At 45.5% G+C, this 14,578-nt stretch overlaps 1 protein-coding gene across 4 annotated transcripts in view; it reads left to right on the forward strand.

The window, feature by feature from the left end:
- Positions 1-13,236, forward strand: part of RABGAP1L (RAB GTPase activating protein 1 like) — a 328,801-nt gene extending 315,565 nt beyond the window's left edge. For 2 of the 4 annotated variants that reach the window (XM_040406738.1, XM_040406734.1), the window contains 6 exons: positions 6,679-6,789; positions 7,645-7,749; positions 9,353-9,436; positions 10,050-10,121; positions 10,220-10,399; positions 12,552-13,236. In XM_040406738.1, the coding sequence (XP_040262672.1) occupies positions 6,679-6,789; positions 7,645-7,749; positions 9,353-9,436; positions 10,050-10,121; positions 10,220-10,399; positions 12,552-12,731 (732 nt within the window). In that variant the 3' untranslated portion in view covers positions 12,732-13,236. Of the gene's footprint in view, positions 1-6,245; positions 6,580-6,678; positions 6,790-7,644; positions 7,750-9,352; positions 9,437-10,049; positions 10,122-10,219; positions 10,400-12,551 lie in introns of those variants that run through there. The other 2 variants (XM_040406735.1, XM_040406733.1) reach the window with 2 other exon arrangements.
- Positions 13,237-14,578: the final 1,342 nt, after the last annotated feature.

Consider the following 14,578-nt stretch of genomic DNA (forward strand, 5'->3'; position numbering starts at 1 on the left):
AGGTAAGTCCCTGCTGCCTCGTCTTGTGTCTGTCGCCTGCCTCGGCTATGAGCAGTCTGTGCAGGTGTCTCTGCTTGGCTGTACAGGAGGAACATTCTGCCAGAGCTTTCAGTGTGTTTAGTTCTGCATAGCTCTACCGTACGCTGTAGCACGTCCATACCCCCCATCCATTCTCAGGTTCAGGAACGGTTTTGGAATAGAAACCGCTAATAGTGCATTGGTATATAGGGTGCCACACCTCTGCTGATTGTCTCCGATAGATCAGCCAACCCCAGCACCCAGCTATTTTGCATCAGGTGATCCTTTTTTCTTCCCTCGCAGTCCTGTAGGACACACGCTGCCTTCCATACAGCATGCCCCTGCTGTTGACCCCCGAAATGATATTCACGGAGCTTTTGTATATCAGAAAATATTGCACTTGTAACACGCACCTTATTTTGCTGCATTGTGCCAATTTCTTTCTTCTATAGGCCGTCCCAATGTTATAATATACATATCAGCATTACGGCAGTATGCATCAGTATAAGGCCTCATGCACACAGCCGTATGTTTGGACTGCATTTTTTGCGAGTCGGATTCAGACCCATTCATTTCAATGGGGCCGCAAAAGATGTAGAGAACAAACGGCATCTGCTGTCCATGTCCGTCTGTCCTTTTCCATGGCCCACAATAAAAAGATAGAACTTGTCCTATTCTTGTCCGTTTTGCGGGATGGGACTTTTTTATTGAAGTTAAAAAGAAAATGGCAGCAGCATGCACCCGGCCGGGGTCCGTGTTTTGCGGATCCACGATTTGCAGACTGCAAAAAAACTGATCTAGCCATGTGCATGAAGCCTAAGGGGTACAGGTAGACAGACCAGATCATCCATGAAGACTGCAGCTTGTGATAAATGTACGAGGCTTCTCGATGCACCAGGTGTATGAAAGACTCCTGATACGTGACCTCCATTGGTTTCGGGCATGCCTCCTCTGTAGAATAAACAATCCGCTTCTGTTTTCTATACAAACAAGGTTCCGAGTTTTCACACTTGCTGCGCACACGCATTGTGTGTATTTACACACGCCTCTCGTCACTGTTTCCGGGGCTTCTGATATTGACAAGGAATAAACATATTGGATCATAGATACCATCAGCCGAGTGCCCATGTATGCTTCCAACAGAAGAAGAAAAGCCTGTTGTTTCCTGACGCATGGGCATCTCGTTTGTTATTAATCTGTGAGGGTCTGGCTCTCTGCTCCACCGCAGATCAGCTGTTTGGAGGGGCCACCAGGGGTGCACCACCAATGAGGCCAGGTGAGGCGATCGCCTCAGGCAGCACCAGGTAGGGGCTAGAGGGGGGCAGCAGAAGGGCCATGGGCAATGAGCGCTTTCGTTGTGGCAAAGGTGTGTCGGGCGGTAATAATTAAATTAAGAATTATTAATTATGGTCATAAAATAATTTTAGGTTAAGAAATTGGCAAGGGGGGGGGGGGGGGGGGCGCCGTTTCAGTTTTCGCCTCAGGCAGCAGAAAGGCTGGGGGCCACACCACTATTTTGTAGCTTAGTCCAAGCTATAGTACATGGTGACACCAGGCACAGTGGCTACCAAATGGACGGAGCTGTGCTTGGTAAACGGTGAGTGAAGCGGCCCCTTCAAACAACTAATCGACGGGGGTGCTGAGAGTTTGTCCCCCCCCCCCACCACCACCAGTCTGATATTGATAGCCTATCCTAAGAATAGGCTAGCAATTTGTAATATTTTTTTTTTTTTTTTTAAACAGGCTTATGGTTTTATGGACCTCCTTTTTTTTTTTTTTTTCCTGTCCTGGCTCTTTAACTTAAGTGTTTTCCGAGATTTTAATACTGATGAACTATCTTCAGGATAGGTAATCAGTATCTGATCAGTGGGGGTCTGACACCCTGCCTTCTCTCTGCTGACCAAGCACAGCGCCGTGCATTGTATAGTGGTGGTACTTGGTATTGCAGCTCAGGTCCATTTATTTCTATGGGGCGGAGCTGTTCCTAGGACAATTGACAGATGAATGTGAAGTCACTGGCCTACGGAAAGCTGGAGATGGCGGCAGCACTACTGTGTGTGCCTGTACTTTCTCAAACAGCTTACCGACAGCAGGGGTCCCGGTGTCAGACCCTCACCGATCAGATACAGTAATAAAATCTCGTAAAACCCCTGTAACTGATAAGTGCCATGCTCTTCTGTGGATATCTTTATCTAAAACTATGTCATCCCAATTCCCACGTTTTTTTCATCTACACTAAGGCCTCTTTCCGTGACGGATTAGGTCCGGATGCGTTCACGGTGCGTTCAGTGAAACTGGCACCATTTTGCAAGCAAGTTCAGTCGGTTTTGTCTGCGATTGCCTTCAGTTGTTCAGTTTTTCCACGCGGTTGCAATGCGTTTCAAAGGGTTTTTCACGCGCAGGAAAAAAAACTGAAGGTTTACAAACAACATCTCCTAGCAACCATCAGTGAAAAACCCATTGCACCCCGACTACATCCAGGTGACATACGGATTCAATGCGTTTTCACTGAAGCCCCATTCACTTCTTTGGGGCCAGGGCTGCGTGAAAAACGCAGAATATAGAACAGGCTGCGATTCTCACACAATGCAGAACTGATGCGTTTAAAAAAAAAAATGCTCATGTACACAGCCCCATTGAAATGAATGGGCCAGGAATCAGTGCGGGTGCTATGCGTTCACTTCACGCATGGCACCCGCGCGGAAAACTCGCTCGTGTGAAAGGGGCCTAAAGGTTCATTTAAACATAATGTCTGGAATGTTCATCCGGAGCACCCAGTCACATAGTCTGGTAGGGGTGATCCTGCAAATTGATACCTTCCTCCTCACCGCTATGCGACGCCTACCGACATCTAAACACACCCCCTCCCTTTGATTGACAGCATTAGAGTATATCTTCGACTTGGGCTAGCGCTGTCAATCAAGGGGTGTTTAGATGTCGGTAGGCGTCGCATAGCGGTGCCCGTACTGAAAAAGTCCGCCTCCTGGTGCTGTAAATTGCCTGCCAGCAAAGGAATAAAAGTAGGATTTTATCAACAATTGTGGCGCCAACAGTGAGGAGGAAGGTATCATTTTAAACTGCAAGACCACCGCTACCAGTCTGTGTGCTTGGTGCCAGATCCTCCTTAAGGGTATATTCACAATGGCCATGTAAAAATGACACTGTCAATTTTTCATGGCTCATTGATTTCAATGGGTTCCGTCTAGTCATGATAACGGGCAAAAATAGGACAGCCGCTATTCACTGGCCGTTGAATAGCCCCATAGATTTTGGTCCTGAAAACGGCCGTAGGTATGTGTTGATGTACCCAAAGTCTTGGTCCCCCTTCAGTACAGATGTAGCCCTCTGCCTACTTCTCTGTGACCTCAGTGAAGCTATGGTATCATGAAAGTTAGGGCTCATGCACATGACTGTAGTTTTGTTTCGCATGCGATCCGCTTTTGTTTTTGCGGATGGGATGCCGAACCCATTTCAATGGGGCCGCAAAAAAAGCCGACAGCACACCATGTGCTGTCCGCATCCATATGTCCTGTCTGCAGCTCCTTATAAAAACAATAGAACATGTCCTATTCTTGTCCATAGTGCGGGACCTACAGAAGGGAAAAATGTGGGATGCCCGCGGCTGGTATCCGTGTTTTACACATCCACGATTTGCAGACCGCAAAAAAACGGATATGGTTGTGTGCAGATGGCTTTAGATTATAGGGTTCACTAATCTGTCACTGGAGGATACAAATATAGAATACATGAACATTAAGCGATCGTGCACCAGTCTGACCAGTCTATCCGTAGGCTGCACCTTGTAGTGTAGGGTGAGGCTGGCCCACATTCACATAGAGATTTCTACAAGTGTGACCTTTTACTTTTATGGAGTCAGTGTAAATACACGCCCAGGAATCCATTGTGAATGGTCTGCTTGGTCTTAGATTATTCTAACGTGTACCGTAGTGTTCTGCTAACATATCAAGCACCACAGCACAAGGAACGCCATGCACTGGTCCTAAAGAAATAGGTTTTGTCCCATTGTTGCCGAAGATGGCGGTATGTGTGACAAATTTTTTATTGTTTCCCTTTAAACTGGTGCTGATGAATGATGACGGGTCACACTTGTTTTTTTTGCATTGTGTAACATACAGGGTGTGTTTTAAGCTTGTAACCGCTGATTTCAATAAGCTTTATTTGCAATAGAATAAAACCCTTAAGAGCATAACTTGCAAGGATTTAGGCTACATGCACACGACCGTATGTGTTTTGCGGTCCGCAAAAAAAAAGGATGACATCCGTATGCCATCCGTTGTTTTTTTTTTTTTTTTGAGAATCCATTGTAACAATGCCTAACACGGACAAGAATAGGACATGCTCTTTTTTTTGTGGGGCTACAGAACGGACACACTGATGCGGACAGCACACTGTGTGCTGTCCGCATTTTTTGCGGACCCATTGAAATGAATGGGCCCGCATCCTATCCGCAAAAAAAAACGGAACCGACACGGAAACAAAATACGTTTGTGTGCATGTAGCCTTCACCTGGATGTCCATCAGCTGCCATCCCTAAGGCTGGGTTCACATCAATGTTTCATTTTCCGTTTTTCTGATCTGTTAGAAGAACAGAAAACAAAAAACGGATCCCGTATTTTAAGCATACGTTCTGCTCAGTTATGCACATTTTGCATCCATTTTAGCCAATTCCATCTGAGATCCGTTGTTTTTTTCCATCTAAAATGCAAAATGTAACGGATGCAAAATGTGCATAACTGAGCGTAACGGAGGCTTAATATACAGGATCCTTTTTTTTATTATTCTGTTATTCCGTTGATCCGTTATTTTGACGGATCAGAAGAACAGAAAAACTAAACTGTGATGTTAACGCAGCGTAAGCTGTTAATAGCATTCGTCTTTGTAAACGAAGGTTGGCTGCACACGATACGGATTTTGCGCATAAAAACCGCCATGCAATACAGTACCCTGAAAGTGTATGAGATAAGAAATAAGGCAAGGTGTCCATGATTTTTCTAAAGTGCGGAAATTGACCTGAAAATTGAATTTTCAGATCTGCAGCATGTCAATTGTTGCGTTTTTCTTGTTTGGATTTCACCCTTTTCAATGGAAGAGTGAGATCTGCGGAAAATCTGCATCAAATCTGCAGCAAAAAAAACGCCCCAAAAACACAATATAGTGCAGATCTCATGCGGATTTTCTGCACCTAAGGCTGAATGCACACGGCCGTGGAACACGGATGTGAGTGGTCCGTGGCATCCTGTTGAGAGCAGGAGCGCACGGCGTCATTGTTTGCTATGACGCCGTGCGCTTCGTGCCGTCGCTGCAGTACAGTAAAAAAATGATCTATACGAGTGTATTACTGTAGTGCAGCGGCGGCACTAAGCTCACGGTATCATAGCAAACAATGACGCCGTGCTCTCAGCAGGATGCCAGGCCAGGATACCACGGACCGCTCACGTCCGTGTTCCACGGTCGTTTGCATTCGGCCTTAGGGTACTGCCACATGGTCAGGTTCCCTGATGCCGTTTTGGAAGCCACATGAGGAGTGGATCGTATTAGGGGAGAAAGTATAAAGGACAGATACTTCTACTCTTTTTTTTTTTTTTTTGTATTCATTCCTGGTTTTCACTTCCAGAACTGCATGCAGAAACCTGACTGTGTCCGTACCCTAAAGGAGTTTAAAAGTAAGGACTCCGCCCGCAGTTTTTTTTTTTTTTGCTAATACGCTCATTTTTTTTAACCCTATAACGTGAATTGCTGTGTTATAATAAGTGCAGCCACACAGGCTTCTCCAGGAAGACCGTGGTCTGCTCACTTCTGGTAAATAAGGCAATAGATAGAGCCGCGCTGTTTCCTGCACAGCAGCAGCTCAGGAAGCAGCCCGACCTTCCCATCACACAGACATTCGGAGGCTTCAGTGCAAGTGATTGCTAACCAGCCCAGGAATCCGGATCCAGATCTAGCAGCAGTTCACCTAGAAGACAACATACCCTGCGCCGGTGACATAAGGGCACAGAGAAGTAAATTCTAGACTGGCGGTCAGCAGCCATTATAAAAAGTACAAGTTCCAGCTAGGAGTTCATATTGGGAGTTGCAGTTTAACAGCAGCCACTGCATGAATGCGAGGAAGTCCTTCCGAGCGTATCCAGGAACAGTCCAGTGTATGAGGCGTCTGCCGTCTAGGAGTACGTGTGGGTTTGGGAAAAGCTGCTGTGTGCTTGCACTTGTGCTCGATATCCTTTTATGTCTGTCGTAAGCACAAATTGCCCAAGGCAGGTCGCGCCTCCGCTTGTGAAATCCTTTAGCTTGTTGCTTCCTCCTGCCTTGTCCTGACCAGCAGTGAATTGCACAAAATGCTGCACAGTCAGGACCAGGCTCCCGTCACATGTGTGTGTATAGCTTTGCCCGTTGTACGTCGTGACCAGCCCTCAGAGACCATTGGCGTCGTATCGGTTACAACTCTCGTCGTCCTCGTCTGTTGTTTTTCTGACGAGTAGGATGGGAGATGTGACCGAACAGGTAGAGCTGCCGCTGGAAGATGGGCAGAGACACGTCCATGAGGTCTGGTCCCTGTTTTTACTACGGATGCTTTGCTTGATAGCGTTCCTTTCCAGGTTAGGAGTAGTAAATGTAACCTGTCTGCCTGTTGTTCACCCACAGAGAGAAAATCGGAGGCTCCAGGAGACCAGCATGAGACTGGAACAGGAAAATGACGACTTGGCGCATGAACTGGTCACCAGTAAGATCGCTCTGCGCAATGATTTGGACCAGGTGAGACATTTCATCTAATAACCGTGGTATTTCAGTTCACCGCAGGCCACCAGCAATCCCGTACATGCGTTATGTTTTTGAAGTCAGAGACCCTCGTGGAATGTGGGTGGCACGCGATATGTTATTTACCAAGGCGCGGGTCACTACTTCATGTTTCATATCCATAATGTTTCTGTCTGTGGCTGAACTACCATGATATCCATGTATAGTTAGACAGAGGCCCTGTTCATATCTGCCGAGCCTCCATTGCAGATTTTGTCACATTTGCCTGAAACGGTAGCGCAGCATGCGTGCAGCGGTATTGTTTTCTGGTAAAACAATGGACACTGTGACGGCGGTCCCATTAGAAGTCAAGCACGTGTCTGTATCCATTTTGTGATTGATCTGTCAGAGTTTGGTTGTTTTTCTGCTTCTATGATGGAACAGAAAAACTGAATTCAGAACGCAGATGTGAACTCATGCACACGACTGTATTTTGGGTCCACATGCGATCCCATTCATTTATATAGATCCGCAAAAAAAAGGGGACATTTGTGTTCTGGCCGCATCCGTGCAGCCGTTCCTTAAATTACAGAGCTTGTCCGCTTTGCAGACAGGAATGAGCATTGCTATAACAAAGGGGGCGGTCGTTTGCATGAGTCTTTAGTTGATGATCCTTCCAATTACCATTACTAAGACTTCCTATGAATATTTTTGCCAGGCCATGGGGTTTACAGATAACATGGCTCACTTATCCTGTCCACTGCTGCCCTCGGGAGCGGACAGGTTCAGTTTGACAGTCCTTTATGAGCATTGCTTCACCATACAACATGGCGCCGTTGTCTAGGTCTAACCGTCTGCATTTTCGGTCGACAGGCTGAAGACAAGGCTGAAGTGTTAAATAAAGAACTTCTGCTCACCAAACAGAGGCTGATCGAAGCCGAGGAGGAAAAGCGCAAACAGGAGGAAGAAACCGCACAGGTGAGGGGGCTTCGTCAGATATGTATGTGACTATAGACCTGTCGCCTAGGGATAGCCGTATGGGAATCTGTAAATCCTCGGTTGGCCTTTCACTGGATAGAAATCTTCTCCAAAGCTCTGTATAATTAGATGGAGGTCACAGTCAGAGAACAGCCACGGCTCTACTGGACATGTGCGATAGCATGACAAGTAGAGGTGCTTGACATTTACTTATGCTTCAGGTTTTTTTCTGTGCTGATTAATTTCCTACTACAGTATATATCAGTCAATGCAAATATTAATACTAATGATGCATATTGTGCATTACCATAATGGCCAATGTCAAGCATAGAGGAACAGTTTACTTAATCTAACTGGAATACCCCTTTAAGTAATCCCATATCCACAGAATAGGGGATAACTAGATCGGTGGGGTCCTACCACTGATCACGAGAACGGGTGCCTTGTACCCCATGTTAGATTAAGTTATCCCGTATCCTGTGGGGGATATCCCATAACTATTAGATTGCTGGGGCCCACACTGCTCATGAGAATAGGGGGCCCGTACCCCCTGCAATGAACGAAGTGGCCATCTACACAATTTATTTCTATGGGAGTTCCAGAATTCCCATAGAATCTAATCCAATAGTTATAGGATATTCCCCACAGGATAGGGGATAACTTAATCTAACTGGAATACTCCTTTAAAGAGGACCTGTCACCGCTCCTGACATGTCTGTTTTACTAGATTCATGCATCCCCCATGTAGTAATAATTCTGGAGCATCTATTCTTATGGCTCTATGTTGTGCCATTCCTTTATTATTTCTACTAGATGTAATGAATGAATTGCTAGCAGTCTGCAGTAAGGGTACAGAGGGGAGGTAACCAGTTGGGGCGGTGTACCTGCAGACGCACACTATCCAACTAGTGCTGCCATTTTCAGACTGTGCGGGGAAACACCGCCAACGCTGTACTCTTCTTACTGCAGACTGCTAGAAAATCATTCATAACTAGGGATGAGCGAATCGACTTCGGATGAAACATCCAAAGTCGATTTGCATAATGCTTCGCTTGAAAACTGTACGGAGTGAGCGGTCTGTACAGTATTAGAATGGATTGGCTCCTATGAGCCACAATTATTACTTTGCATAATAATTTCATAAATCAATTTCTACTGTAAAAAAACATTTCCCAAACCCAAGTTTACATTACAAATTAATTTATGAAGTTATTGCCTGAAGTCTCGTGAGACTTCGGAAGTCTCTAACTTCGGCTCATCGGAGCCAATACATTCTAATACTGTATAGAGCTCCTGCTCCGTACAGTATTAGAGCGAAGTTTCATCCGAAGTCGATTCGCTCACCCCTATTCATAACATCTAGTAGAAATAATAAAGGAATGACACAACATACAGACATAAGACTAGATGTTCCGGAAGTGTTATTACATGGGGAATGCATGAAGTTATTAAAACAGGCGTGTCCGGAGCGGTGACAGGTCCTCTGTAAGTAATGCTGTAAATACAGATATGACTATTGCCAGTGACTATTCTGCCGACGCTGGAATTCTGTGCGGTAAATCATGTGAACAGTTAATAAAGGAGTCTTCTTTCCACCCCGCAGCTAAAGGAAGTTTTCCGAAAGCAGTTAGAAAAGGCAGAACAAGAAATTAAAAAGACAACTGCTATCATAGCAGAGTACAAACAGGTAAGTGTCAGCCAGTACCATAACGGTAACGGCTGCCTGCAGGGGGCGCACTCACTACCACACATGCTGTCAGTGGGCACTGGGATTGGACCCAGTGTTAGGCTCCATTTACACGTCCGCAAGTGTTGTGCGCACCCATTCATTCTCTAGGGCAGGGATGGCCAACCTGAGGCTCTCCAGCGGTTGCAAAACTACAACTCCCAGCATGCCCAGACTGCCTACAGCAGGGCATGGTGGGAGTTGTAGTTTTACAACAGCTGGAGAACCACAGGTTGGCCATGCCTGCTCTATGGGGACTGAATAGATGCGGAGAGCACACTGCTCTCCGCATTTCCAGAGCGCGGCCCCGATCTTCCGGTCCGCAGCTCTGGAAAAAAAAATAGAACATGTCCTATTCTTGCCCGCAATTGCGGACAAGAATAGGCATTTCTATGGGGGTGCCGGCTGGGTGTATTGCGGATCCGCAATGCACTATAGACGTGTGAATGGACACTAAAACTACATTCTGGCGTCAAATGTCCTAAATCCCAAAACAGGTTCTCCTTGACAATAATAAAGTTTACTTATTGAGCCACATCCCAACTAATGTCACTCGTCGTCTCCTCTCTGATAGATATGCTCTCAGCTGAGCACTCGGCTGGAAAGACAACAGACGGCAAGTCGGGAGGAGCTAGAGATTGTAAAGGTGAGATGCAGTCACGTATGGGACACGTGCATACAGTGAAGCGTCTACGTGTGTATTAGATCCCAGCGTGTAACATGATTTCCATGCTGGTTCTTCAGGCCAAGGTGATGTCCTGCAGTCAGTGCAGCGAGATCTTCAGTAAGGAAGGATCAGCTCAGAGCTCCAGTGGAGACTGCGGAGATGACGAGAAGGACTCTCTGATGAAGCACCTGCGAGAGATGGAGCTGGAGCTGGCACAGACCAAACTGCAGCTTGTGGAGGCCAAGTGTAAAATACAGGTACAGATAATGAATGATCACCCAGTGCCAGGGTCATTTTATTTGGTTTAAGGCAGAGCTATATTAAAGGGGTCATTCATCATGCTCGCTTCCCTACAAGAATGAGACTCCAGTAGGCATGTCCTGAGCAGACTGAAATAGATGTCCGTAGGGAATAAAGCAGAACAGCAGAGGGGTCATCTAGCACAGGCTACGTCTTTTATTTGCTGTAAAGCAGCACAATATTAAAGGGATCGTCCATCACATTCAGTTCCAGCCTTGCCTCCACAGTAAAACTCTAAGCCTCTAGTAGATATGATACTCATTACCCCATAATGAGAAAGTGTAAGAATGTTAATTGCTAAATTACTGAAAAGCAAAAGCTAAAATCTTGCATTGCCATAAGTCTTCAGACCCATTACTTAGGACTTAGTTGAAGCGCCTTTGGCAGTGATTACAGCATCTAGTCTTCTTGGGGATGATGCCACAAGGTTTGCACACCTGGATTCAGGGATTTTCCACCATTCTTCGCTGCAGATTATTTTTTGCAAACTTGTGTGTCTTTTACGGAGAAGCTTCTTTCTGGCTGCTCTGCCATAAGGCAAGGGCTACACAGCAATATCTTTTTGTAATGATAGTCAATGGTATCGCACTGCGACATGACAGTCACAAAAAAATCCAGTAGAAAATACCACGGCACTCAATTCAGATGCTATATTTGTTATTTTATTGTATATCCAGTTATACAAGTAAAGGCAAGGCCAACATTTCAGTCCACCAGGACCTTGATCATGGCCTGTGAGCCATAAGTTCTCACAGCTGACAATGCATATATCAGAGGAAAAACCAAGCCATGAGGAAGAAAGAACTGCCCGTAGAGCTCAGACGGGATTGTATGGGGGCACAGATCTGGAGAAGGGTACAAAAAGGTTTTATGTTTTTACTGTAAATCCAGTTATACAAGTACAGGCAAGGCCAACGTTTCAGTCCACCAGGACCTTGATCATGGCCTGTGAGCCATAAGATAGGTGCAGGTTTGCTGGATATCAGTGTTGGGATGCTAACATCCAGCAAACTTGTTCCTATCTTATGGCTCATAGGCTGTGATCAAGGTCCTGGTGGACCGAAACGTTGGCCTTGCCTGTACTTGTATAACTGGATTTACAATAAAAGAACATAAAACCTTTTTTTACCCTCCTCCAGATCTGTGCCCCCATACAATCCCATCTCTGAGCTCTACAGGCAGTTCTTTCCTCCTCATGGCTTGGTTTTTCCTCTGATATGCATTGTCAGCTGTGAGAACTTATACAGACAGGGCTGTATCTTTCCAAGTCATGTCCAATCAACTGAATTTACCACAGGTGACTCCAATCAACGTGTAGAAGCAGCTCAAAGATGATTTAGAGCAGGGTTTCTCAACTCCGATCCTAGAGACCCACCTACCGTTTAGGATGAGAATATCCCACAGAATAAATACCTGTGGTAAGTCCTGATGCATGGACACTAATTATATCACCTGCTCAATACTAAGGAAATACTGAAAACATGACTGGTAGGTGGGTCCCGAGGACTGGAGTTGAGAAACCCTGATCTAGAGAAATGGGAGAATACAGAGCTAAATTTCAATTGCCATAGCAAAGGGTCTGAATACTTGCATCTAGGGATGATCGAATCGACTTCAGGTGCTTCATCCGAAGTCAATTTGCATAAAACTTTGTTTTAATACTGTATGCAGAGGGCGTTCCATACAGTATTAAAACAAAGCTTTATGTGAATAGACTTCGGATGAAGCATCTGAAGTCTATTCGCTCATCCCTACTTATATTCATGTCAAATTGTAGTTTTTACTTTTTCATAAATTGACAAATTTCTAAAATTTTGTTTTCACTTTCTCATTATGGATGGAAACTTGATTTTTTTATTTTAGGCACAACATTGTGCACACCGTACACCAGCTTAAATGAATTTGCTGAGGGTGGCGTAGAATCACCTGCTTGGTAATTTAGGCGCATGGGCAAAAAGACAAAAAATGCAATTGTGCTATTTTTCTTTTTTACACCATTTTCTAGCATGGGGAGGATAAACAACCCCCATTTTGATTAGTAAATCTCTCTAGTTGACCTATTTTATAAATTGCTAAGAAGCCACCTTTGATCTCTTTATCTCTCTGTAGGAGCTGGAGCACCAGCGAGGAGCACTGCTCAATGAAATCCAAGCTGCCAAAAACTCCTGGTTTAGTAAAACCCTGAACTCTATTAAAACCGCCACAGGGAGCCAGCCCGCCACCCCCCAGTCTCCACAGGGAGCCCAGGCCTCCAGCCCAGTACTACAGGCACCCAAGGAGAGCACATAACAGCAGGTGAGAGAACCCCCCACAAGAGCACAAGATGACCAAACGGAGCAGAGAAGACCTGGGCCCCGCCGTGTGTCCAGCCAGACTCTACCCTCCTTCCCGTGGATTCTTTCTGGCCCCTCAGACTGAACTTTGGACTCCTGCCACTTTTACACTTTATTTTAAGGAACTTGTATTATTTTAGTATAAACCAGGGCCCTGAGGCTTGAGCCAGCTGGTGATCCTCTCGGAAACGTTTACGTGCTTCAGCCTGGGCTGCCTGATTCATGTGCGTGTTTTGTATGTATAAAATATGTTGCCGTGAGAATACAAATGTTTATAGAAATGCAGATTTACATATCGGATCAAAAGGTTTTGACACATTGCTGCCTAAAAAGTGCAATTTAATTTTATTTCCTCATTGGTCTATGGGATTTCTGCCCATGGACACAGTGTTGTATTGTATGCAACCTGACATTTTATTAACCCCTCACAATACTATCCATAATAAACAGTCATTGCTAGAGCTGGGCTTGTCTTATTGCCTTTTCTATGGCTTGGAGGATAATCCGCCTCGTAAGATTTGGTTCTAGATGGTGAACTGAAACTTTAGAAAATTTGCTCTCCCATGCAACAAATCCCAAAATGTGTGCTCCAGAGGGTACAACACACATAGAAGAGTTAACAACTAGAGATGAGCGAACTTCTGTTTTAAGTTCGGCTTCCGGTTAGCGGAGGATCCCGATATGGATTCCGAATTCCGTTGTGGTCCGTGGTAGCGGAATCAATAATGGTCATTATTGATTCCGCTACCACAGACCACAACGGAATTCAGAATCCATATCGGGATCCTCCGCTAACCGGAAGCCGAACTTAAAACAGAAGTTCGCTCATCTCTATTAACAACCGGTTCACTCCAGTTTTTTTTTTTTTTTTTTGCCCATTTGAAACAAATTCTGTGACTTTTTAGCTTTCTCTGATACCCTCGTCACTTCTACAAGAAGTGGGCAAGGTATGGGTGGGAGCAGGTGGACATCCACAGTCACACTGGAGCATATTACACCTGATATTTACTCAAATTCCTGGTTGGAGTAGAATTCAGTTCAGGTGCACAGACAGCAGAAGATGTGACAAATTTAGGCCTCCTGCACACGAACATGTGCTGCCCGTTGCCGTATTGCGGATCCGTAATACACGGGCACCGTTCTGTGTGCATTCCGCTTCACGGATGTGGACCCATTTAATTGAATGGGTCCACAAATCTGGAGATGCGGAGCACTACGGAGTGCTTCCGTGGGGTTTCGTCCCGTACTTCCATTCCGCAAAAAGATATAACATGTCCTAACTTTTTGCGGAACGGCCGGATCGCGGACCCATTAAAGTGAATGGGTCCGCGATCCACTGCCCCACGGTCGGTGTTCGTGCATTGCGGGCCATGAGGCGCACACGTTCATGTGCAGGAGGCCTTATTAGATTTTCCACTAGTGGGTATTTTTTTTTCCTTACCAAGACTGGCATGTGAAACACCAGCCTTTAGCCCTGTAAGTAGATCACAGATAGAACCCAGACACTTCAAAGGGGTTTTCCAGGACTTTAATATTGACAACCTATCCTCAGGATAGATCATTACCCTCATTGTTTACCTGCTTGCCGTCATCATCGCAGCGGTGAGCAGTTGTAATTACAAGCCGTCCCATTAATTTCACTGGGACGGCTCTGTACTATACACTTAAATAGGAATAGGCTGTCCCATTGAAGTGAATTGGATGGCCTCTTGTAATTGCACCTGCTCGCTGCTGATCGTTGAGTGCCAAGTGTCAGACCCCCGTCAATATTAAAATCCAGGAAAACCCCATTAAAGTATTTTT

This window comes from Bufo bufo, chromosome 9, assembly GCF_905171765.1.
Source record: "Bufo bufo chromosome 9, aBufBuf1.1, whole genome shotgun sequence".
NCBI classification, from domain to species: domain Eukaryota; kingdom Metazoa; phylum Chordata; class Amphibia; order Anura; family Bufonidae; genus Bufo; species Bufo bufo.